Source organism: Euleptes europaea, chromosome 5, assembly GCF_029931775.1.
Source record: "Euleptes europaea isolate rEulEur1 chromosome 5, rEulEur1.hap1, whole genome shotgun sequence".
Taxonomy (NCBI): Eukaryota; Metazoa; Chordata; class Lepidosauria; order Squamata; family Sphaerodactylidae; genus Euleptes; species Euleptes europaea.
The window spans coordinates 32,760,796-32,771,318 of NC_079316.1; the positions used below are offsets into that span (position 1 = coordinate 32,760,796).

At 40.4% G+C, this 10,523-nt stretch overlaps 1 protein-coding gene across 1 annotated transcript; it reads left to right on the forward strand.

Annotated features, from left to right (window-relative positions):
* Positions 1–3,352: 3,352 nt before the first annotated feature.
* Positions 3,353–9,541, forward strand: LOC130478246 (phospholipid scramblase 1-like). The gene is made up of 6 exons (XM_056850397.1): positions 3,353–3,424; positions 4,574–4,616; positions 6,092–6,312; positions 7,284–7,445; positions 8,290–8,451; positions 9,485–9,541. The coding sequence occupies exons 1-6, from the start codon at positions 3,362–3,364 to the stop codon at positions 9,539–9,541; spliced, it is 708 nt and encodes a 235-aa protein (XP_056706375.1). The 5' UTR covers positions 3,353–3,361.
* Positions 9,542–10,523: the final 982 nt, after the last annotated feature.

The window sequence follows — 10,523 nt, forward strand, 5'->3', positions numbered from 1 at the left end:
TGTGTGCTTTGAGCAACTGGCTGATGCACATGGCAGGCAAAATTGTACCAGCTGTAAACAACTGTTTTGGTACAGAGCCTTTGGCAGGAGAAGGGCACGAAACTTGGTTTTAAGGGAAGATGGAATTAATAATCCAATATTTGAAAGCTATAAACCACACATGAAGCAGATATGTTTCAAAAAGGTAATCTGTCTAGTTGGTGAATTTTCTCAAATTATCCTGAATTTTAAAATTGGGAATTTTAAAATGAACATGAAACAAATTTTCACCCTTGAAAATTTATAAATGATCTGAAACTTTCACAATAAAGATGTACTTAAACTGAATTCTTTCAAGAATTAAAAACACAGTTGGTTTGATTTATTGCAATATGTGCATTAGGGTAAACATTTTGAACGAGTTAAAAATCAGAATAGAGTTCTTAAAACTTAATTATTTCAGTAATTACTGAATAGATGTTTTAGTCTGATGTGTTCATACCTCTGACTAAAAGTCAGAGACTTCAAACATCATTGTTAGCAGACTCGTATCTTTACTGATGCAGTAAAATGAAAAAAATGTTTAGCCACAGCTGAGGTTTTAGATATGGTTACAGTCTCTGTCTCTTCTTCCAGCCAATAAGTTCCCTCAGTATGCCCCTGGATCAGGTAAGCAGCTGATATCTATACAAACTTTCTGGTTTGAATAAAAGAAATGCCAGCTTGTTTTGTGGCCATGGCCATATGCTGGTCATGTGTCTGCAGTTTGTTGTTTTCTGTTAACTGTTCAATACCTAATTGTATTTCGAAGAAACCATAAAAATTATGTGTGTGTATAAATCATAAATAGTATGTGCATGTATGTGAATCTAATCATCCGTGTATCTAATCAAACCAGATGCCTTCCTCAATACCAAATGTACAGAACACTGTATCTCTTCAAATGCTTTTCTGTGTTTTAATAAAAGCTCTGTGCTAAAATGACTGCAGCTTGTCCAGTGGGACAGACGTTAAGGAGGACTGCACACACCTTTTGCACACAGAAGATCAAGCATGGTGTGTCAAGTTACAAGGATTTCAGGAAACGGTGCTAGGAAAGACCTCTACCTGAGGGCTCAAATGGATCATAATCTCTTAAAATATCCCATCCATTCTCCTTGGATACCCTTTAGGTCTCCCAGAACATCCATGTGGTGCCTTTTCCTTCAAATCCCACCCGTCCCATAAAGCATTTGTCTTAGCTCCTTGGTGCCCATCCCCAAAAGAAATGAAACAACAGGCGTGATGACATTTGCCCACACTCATTCCTCATTCTCTTTCCCTCTTCTGCCCTGTCAGCTCTGTCTCCCCTCCCAGTTTAAGCTGCCAAGTTAAGTTCTCAGCACAGTTCTCTGCATTCTGAAGTGAAGTGTTGTGTACATTGTTGTTGCTATATTTAAATAACTGCAGCAGTAATAATACTGGCGATGCAAGCAGTAATGCTGGCGATTCTTTCTCCCAACAGTTTTTTTTTTAAATAACTTATTCATTTTATAATTTATTGCTTTATTTTTATAACTTGTTATTAATTTGGCTGGCATGTAAAATTGCATTAATTTGAGTGATGACTCCTCTTGACGTGTCTTTTTGAATGATCTAATGGATGCTGCATTTGTGGCTTTTTGGAACAGGGATGCATCCAACAAGCACATCCATTAGATAATTTAAATTGAAAAGCCACATTGGGACCAGAACACACAATGGCTTTCCTAATTGCAGGAGCATAGCCCAGACTGTTCTGGAGACTGCGAGGAGAGGGGGTCCACAGAGAGGCCTAATGTAGGCCATCATAGGGATGTGCAAGCTGGGTAATTCTGTGAGAATAAATAAGACTGGGTTTTGAAATAACACAGATAAAAAATGTGATACCTTTCTGTTAGTAATAAGGGCCTGTGTACAAAATATACAATAGGTATAGGCTTGGATCCGCTGGAGAATTTCCACAAATGGAAGAGGTGGAGTGCATACATTACATTTACATACATTTTATTGTTATGGTCATTGGCCAGCACAGGTGAAGTGATTTTTGCCACTTCCTCCATCCTGGGGAGGGGCTGTTGCTCAGCGGTAGAGCATCTGCTTGGCATGCAGAAGGTCCCAGGTTCAATCCCCGGCATCTCCAGCTAAAGGGACGAGGCAAGTATGTGATGTGAAAGACCCCTGCCTGAGACCCTAGAGAACCGTTGCCGGTCTGAGTAGACAAGACTGACTTTGATGGACCAAGGGTCTGATTCAGTATAAGGCAGTTTCATGTGTTCATGTGCTGTAGACCTACACTACCTCTGTCACACTGTTCCTAGGGGACCTTCTGTCCCCCAGGAGCAGTGGGATGGGGGAGACGAAGAAGACATGCTCCACAGATGGATTTCTACTGATGGAAATCCTCCAGTGGATCCAGCCTCCATGGTAAATGTAGGCATGTTTTTTATGCTTATGCTGGGATAATAAATGCCTTTAAAGAAAATGTCTTCTAGAGAAATATCCTTTGACTGCACCTGCATGTTCTCTAGAGCCATCCTATTTGTTTGAGCGAGAGGAGGGTGAAGGATTCACATCACTGGTACTCTGAGGTCTGTGGGTAGACAATATGGAGGAAAGTCATCCATACAGTTGCTGAGAGGGTAATAATTCCAATCACTCCCTTTCTTAACAGAGTAGCACTGGGAAATGAATACATAGTCTCAAGCCTAATTTTGGATATTACTTTCTAAATCCATGTTTTAAGGACACTGTTATAAGTGCCAGTCCATAACACCTGTGAATACCAGTTTGCTTCCTGTAACTTTTGAAAACAAGGCCTCTCTGGCTTCCTCACTAGAATGAAAAATTCCACAGTGAGTGCTGCACACACACTTAAGGGGAGGTTACAGAGAATCCAAGATATATTGCTGATGGCTCCATATGGTCAGGCAGAGGCATGGAACAAGAGATCTGTACTTGTATTCTTGACCCAAAAGGTACAGTAGAATCATGTTCATGCACTCTCTCGCATTTTTATATCAAAATAGTGCTATGAAATGATTTTCTTATCTGCATTGTTTGCACTATTATAAGGTGAGCTCTGTACTTTGAGGAGAAGTGTGCATTGGTGCATTGTTTCTGTTGTATGCATTTTGTTTACATTGGTGAGCACAGATTTCAAATCCAGGACACAAGTTTGTTTCCCGGCATTCAAGTGTATTTATATGTGCATTTCTTACCCCTTTGTGCCCTATGTGTGTGGTGGAGGGGGGTGGTAATATATCCAAATGACCTGCAAAGTACTTTTGTGTGTGTATGCAATATGACTTCCACAATCTGGTATCTATTTTTTTTTTCCTCTGAAGGAGCTCCACCCGGTGTCATGTGGATGCCAGCACCACCTCCACCTCCAAACTGTCCTCCCGGATTAGAATATTTAAGCCAGGTATTTTCTCTTCCTATATTTAAATGTTACTTGTGTCTCCTGTAATACATGAATATATGTGTGCGTGTGTGTGTGTGCGTGCACATGCTATGTTAATATGTATGGGAGGGTCAAATCATAAATTTATTTAAAACATTTCTATGCCACCTTTTCACCCAAATAGGATCCCCCAAGGCAGCAGCCATCAAAACATGAAAACAATTCAACATTAAAACATCACAACATTAAAACAGCATTTCAAATATAAGTGCATTTAAAATTGTGGCAGGAGGGGGCTTTCTCCCCAGACTTGTGCTGCCAGCTTGCAGCCTAATCAGGAAGCTGGGACAGAAAGTTGCTAATGACCCCTCTCTGGCAGCATGCCACCACCTCGAGTAAAATCTGCCCCTCTCTCTTGCCTGGTGTTGCCCATGGTCGACACTACAAGGGTGTATTCGTTAGCAAGCCGAGTGGCAACGTGGTAAGTTAAGGAAGAGTGCAGTCTCTTCAGTTAAGCAATTTGAGTACTACAAGGCTTAGGGTGCCTGCAAAATAGGTTCTAGGTACAGTTAATCAGAAAAAAAGAAAAGTTACTGGCTAGCTACTCACAATCCTTGGAGCATCTGGTCTTTGCTGGTTGCCAGCACACCTGCAAGCATACTCTGGTATCATTCCCCTCTGTCATCCCTCATCAACAACCACAACACCAAGTGCCTCAGCAAAAGAACCAAAGGAACAGCTGCCCTTTTTCAGACTCCTTTCCACATGGGCTAATTGGGCATTAGCCAATTAGGGTGTCAGTTCCTGGGGCTGAAGCCAGCCATGTTATGGTACCTTCATTAAAAGAGCTAGTGTGTTTTCCCTTTAGGTTGTAAACTGCCCCCAACTCTGTGATTCTATGAGGTCACTCTGTGACCAATCCCAGCTGCCCTTTCATGTGAACTGGTTTCTCTGATTATGATTTTTCAGTGCATTTGCCAAAAAGTAATGTCCATTGATTCATCAAAACTGCTTCTAAATAAATGTGTTTTAGGATTTGTTTGAATACTTTAATTATAGATCATTTTGAGCCATGTGAATCAAGGGAACAGAATATAAAATAACTGGGAATATGATGTTTTAAATCAGTTATGTTCTAACATGTGCCTTTCTTTTAAACCACTGTGACAGATTGATCAGATATTAATTCATCAGCAGATTGAACTTCTAGAAGGTGTGTATCTTATTATGTTACTTATTGGTGGATCCAGAGATACCTCAAATGTTTTGTTCCTCAGCTTTTTCAATGTTTGGTTTTATTGTATTTCTTAGATAGCAGTGTGATTTATGTTCAACTGAATGTTACAGATTTTTAAAAAAATTCAGGTAACATCTTAAGAAGAAATACTTTCCTGATTTTCTTGAGAATTTGCCTTTACTTAAACTGGCCTTGTTCAGAAAATAGTTTGGAATATTTTATTGTCTCTTATTTCTTCTAGATTTTGCTCATTTAAGAGTTGGCAAAGTGTTGACTTTGACCCCAGAGTGTGAAAGCAAAATCTTGTCCTTGAAGTAATGCCTCACACCTCCCCACAGCTGTTTCTGGAGGTCCTAGTTGTATACTGTAAAGTAGAAACTGAAATGTAAAAGTTGTTCAGCCAGAAAGCAGGTATCCCCTTTTTTCCTGGATGTCCTAGTGACCCATCCCAGCACTGCCTCCCATGTTGTCCTGGTGTAAGATGCCGCACCGGCGTCCTGGAGCTGTTTCCAGGGGCGAAGCTGATGTTAGCCAGCCTCCAAACCCCTTTCGGCCCAGGAACGCCCCTTTACGCTGTGGTGGAGCTACACCAGCAAAATAGCTGGTGTAGCCACGTGAAACTCCATGAAGTGAGCTGTTAGTGTGGGTATCCTTAACTGTGGTACTTCGGTCTCTCACTTAGATTCTTGCTCTAATGCTGATGCTAACCCTGTTTTCTTCTTTTCACTTCCCTTTATATATGCCATCCTGAACTAATGTAAAACTCTACTTTATTAGACCACACAGGACTTAACCTGTTTTGATACTGCTGTTTGGCCACTTAAAATTGAGATGGCTGTTCTACTGCAGTCCTCACCTCGGCTATATTCCTTAACATATATTCATCCCCATTGATGGATTTTTATGCTCTCTGACTGTTTTAACAGTTTAACTGTTCTGTTTATTTATCTCCCCGTACTATTATTAGGTTTTATAACTTCCTTCAGTTATTATTTTATTGGTGCTCAGGATTTAATCTTCAATCAGTTTCGTATCAAACCTCTTGTTGATTGTATATATTGTTTTTATACTGACACTTTTATAGTGCTGTGAGCTGCCCTGGGAATGTTCTCATTGATAGAGTAGGATGTGAATATTTTAAATAAATGTATTTAGAGTTTATGCATAAGGTAGGGCAATTAATATAAGTGTAAGTAATCTTAGAAGATGAGCCTATAGATGAGTATTTTGTCCACTTATTTTCATTTATTATTTACTTTTTTGAATTTAATTTTTTTTAAATTAAAAACTTATTCAAAGATATTCATTTGTCAATCTGACAAACACAGGTGCAGCTATAAGGCCCTAGACACTGTAGATTTTAGCAGAAGTTGTGAGGGTATATTTTACTGATATTTGAATAAGAACTTGAATGAACTAATCCATCTGCATTTATGTTGCTTCCTTTGTAGTCATAACAGGCTTTGAAACAGCCAACAAGTATGAAATAAAAAATGCATTTGGACAAAGGATCTACTTTGCAGCGGAGGAAAGTGACTGCTGTTCGCGAAACTGTTGTGGGGAGTCGCGGCCATTTACAATGACGATCTTTGACAACTTGGGCCGGCCTGTTATAGAGCTCATAAGACCTCTCAGATGCTCCTCTTGCTTTTGTCCTTGCTGCTTGCAGAAGGTAAAACACCTTTTCTTTCTTGGCCTATGTTTTATTTATTTTTTGTTAAACCATCTTTTCTAATCCAAAGGGTATGGACGGAATACCTTTTTAGGTAATTTAAATGTCATTTAGTTAGTCGACCATAAAAAGATTTTTTTTTCATTTTATGTAAGTATAGAGATGGTACCACTTCACTGAGAAATGCTCAGTGTTAAAAAAAATGTATTAAAAATTGATCCTGGCTCATGTCTCAGCCCAGCAAATATGGGTACTGCTGGAAATCTGAACTGCACAGATGGCTTTTTAAAAATGATCCTTTTTTCAGGTTGATTCCCAAAATCCACTTCCAATCATCATCATTATCATCATCATTAACCTTTAATAGGCATAGTTCAAAAGACATCTTGTACAGATTCTCACAATCAAAATCAAATCACACCAACCCAAGATGAACAAACCAGGGCCCCTATCAGGCTCAGAAATATACAGAACATATAAAATACAAATAAATATGAAATATATAAAATATACCACATTATTGAAATTAAGCAAAAGGTTAAAATAATCTGCCCATCCAGCCAGACTGTGATATAATACAATAAACAATAATAGTCATAATCATTGACCATTCACTAGATAAATTTCAATCACAACAGCAACTTAAAATATTAGACGGGCTTCATGGATCCCCGTCTCAAACAATCCACTTCTCAAAGCCACTTCTAATTTCCTAGCATCACCTTTCCTACACTTTTGCATAGTGGCTTATCCTGTCCCTCTCCATCTTCTAGGCTGTTCCTTCTCCTTTATGGATTCCCCCCTCTAAATGTCTTGCAGAAATCCCTAGTCATCTGATTCTTTGGATGAATGCAAAATCAGGCCAAGTTGACTTTCATGGCTATAGCTCGAGCAGATTTTTGAGAACTTGTCACAAAAACTGAAGCATAACTTTGTATTCTGAAGATGCTGTTTTTGTTTGTTTTTTAAAGCTTGAAGTTCATGCACCCCCAGGCATACCAGTCGGGTATATTAAACAGACTTGGGACCCTTGCTTGCCTAAATTCACTATCCAAAATGAGGCACAAGAAGACGTATTAAAAATTGTTGGGCCCTGTATAGTATGCAGCTGTTGTGAGGATATTAATTTTGAGGTAAGGTCATCCCACAAACCTGTGCTTTATGGTTGATCACGTTGGCCTGTGGCCTTTGTCTTAGGGAGGGGGCAGGGAGACAGCCAGCCAGGATTGAGCTAGGTGCGGTGGGTGAAGGAGTTGTTTGTTTATTTATGATATTTAGCTTATCATTAAAACCAGCAAATGCATTTTATCCTTATCTTCCTCCAAGAAGATCAAAATGGCTAACATAAGGTTAGATACTATCTGCTTTTCTGCTGGTGGGGAAGGGAGGACTATCAAAAAGGTTTGCTATTGATTGGGGGACCCCCATAGACAAAAGTCATGTGGGATGGAGATTGCAGAGAGGAGCTAAATGGGGCAACAGCAGGTGGAAAAAGGCAGGCATGGCCTTCTGATACTTGTGCTGGCACCAGATCCCTATACATGTGCCAGAATATGCATTATAGTAGTACCAAGCAAATGCCTGCTCTCCAGTCTCAAAGGTGAGCCACCTCCCTACATGAGATTCTGCAGCAGTTAGTATTCGATAATAGATCATGACAAAATTACCTTTTGTTTGAGCTTGGAAGAACTAGTTTTCTTTGATGTTTGTAGCCAAAGTAGATGAGTATTGTTTGAATACTGAAACGTGTCCAAGACCTGTCATGGTACATTGCATCCATCATGACTGCTTGCTCACAGAACAGCAAAGTTTTTTTTTCTAAAAAATGTGTGTCCGGTCTCAGCATGGATATATACTTAATTTTTTTTCTTTCGATACTGTAATTGTTGACTTTGTGGCTGTAAGAGTAAAATGGTTAGGTTTTCTAATTTCAAATTCCTCCCCCCCCCCCAAAAATATATATATATATATATATAGGTGAAGTCCAGAGATGAGACGTCTACAGTTGGAAGAATTTCTAAGCAGTGGACTGGCTTTGTGAGGGAGGCTTTTACAGATGCGGACAACTTTGGAGTCCAGTTCCCACTGGACCTTGATGTTAAAATGAAAGCAGTCATGCTTGGGGCCTGCTTCCTTGTAGTAAGTTGATTTGTCTCAATCCTATGATGCCATCAGTAACTGCTCAACACATTTCTCCAGGCTGGAAATGGGAGGCATCTTTATGGTGCTTCCAGTCCTGGTCCTACGTGGATGGTAGGTTGGAGAAGGTTCTGGGGGGTGGGGGACTACTACTCAGTCCTTGGCCTCTGGGATCCCCCAGGGTTCCATCTTGTCCCATATTCTCTTTAACTTCTACATGAAACCACTAGGTGAGATTATTTGGGGATTTGGGTCATCCACATATCACCAATATGTGGATGACACTCAACTCTGTAGAGTGCAACTGGGTAATCACAGGGAGGCTGTAAAAACCCTGAACCCTGCCTGGGGGCATCTTTGGAGTGGATCCAGGCTAATAATCTGAAGCTTAATCCCAGAAGTGCTGCTGGTGAGCAGAATGTCTGACCCAGGACTTAAACTGTCACCACTTTTAGATGGGGTTGCACTCCCCTTGAAGGAACAGGTTCATATTCTGGGGGTGCTCTTGGGCCCAGGTCTTCTTCTGGATAAGCAGGTAGCAACTGTGGTGGGGAATGCCTTTTACCAGCATTGACTGGTTAGTCAGTTTTAACCTTTTCAGGGCAGAAAAGATCTGGCCATCAGGGTGCATTCCTTGGTAACATCGAGATTAAATTACTACAATTTGCTCTATGTGCGCCATCCTTGAGAAATGTTTGGATCATTGGGACAGAATGCTGAAGCCAGGATGTTGACTGGAGTGAGTCATAAGGACTATGTCAGTCCAGTGTTGACCCATATACACTGGCTCCCAGTCTGTTTCCAGGCTCAATTCAAGGTGCTGGTAAAGTGTCTGTTCCCATTTAGAGGCTGGGATTAACTGTTAAAAAAAACGGGGCACATTATCTTGTGAACACTACATAGTGCCATGTTCTGTCCACATTTTTTGTTAAATAATTAGGTATTTTTCTCTCTCAACAGAACTCTGTAAAAGCAACATGGGAAAGAGATTTTCATTGACAAGTTATCTAATTACATTTTTCTTCTTCTGTAGGATTTCATGTTCTTCGAACATGGATACAGTCGGCAACAGAGAATTGGTGTCTGGTAACAGGGTGGACTTCTGCACTGTGAACCATTCAGAGAAAACTTTCATGCAACTCTTGTCCTTACTTAGCTAAAACTAAGTATAAAGCCTGTGCTTAGAATGACATTTTTGTAACCCAAGGTTTTGAAGCTACATGCTTGAATAATTCCACTTAAGAGGCTACTGCTCTGTAACATAGGGCACGTTGAAATGCATAGCGAGTTATTATTTTTGATATAGTGAACGTATATAGGCTGTGATCCTTCCTGGCACAGTTCTCTGAGAAGGTTCCCTTTAGCGTACAACTGGGTTATGGTGTCCATCCATTCAAGTGTACATAGTGAGGAGAAGAGGAGGAACTGTGTGCAGATAAGGCAACTTTGTATATAAAACAAATTTAACATATACTACTTTGTTTTTGTTCATGTTATTCAATGAAAATAAAGTACTTTTCAGTTTAATAAATATAAATTTTTGATGATACAAAATATAACAGTAAGAGCTTCTTCCCTCCCTGAATGCTCAAGGCAGCCCGGTAACTCCCTGAGAAGGACTACTCTCAGTGGCTGGCACTGAGTGGCTGGCACTCCCTGACATTAGCCTGCTTGTCTATCTGCATTTTGGTTGGTCTCTTCTCTTTGTTTAGCCTGGGCTCATCAGAGCTTGGGAGTTAAGCAGGGTCAGCCATGGTCAGTACTTGGATGGGAAACCACCAAGAAAGACTGGGGTTGCTACGTGGAGGGAGGCACCTCTGCTCCTCTCTTGACTGGAACACACCATCCCATCAGTTGCAAATCAATGGCATATTCTTCTTCCCTTTGCTAGGGGTAGACTGGAACTTAAATTGGATCAGTTGTGAGTAAATGCATGCTGAAGGGCAGCATGTCAAGCCACACCTTCAGGGTTTGGCCTGAGTCCCAAATTCTGCTGGCTTGATTCTAGGTTAGAAACTTGAGGCTAGGTTTCTGTGGGTCTTGTTGCCTTTTGTGGAGGATTGGCCCTTCTC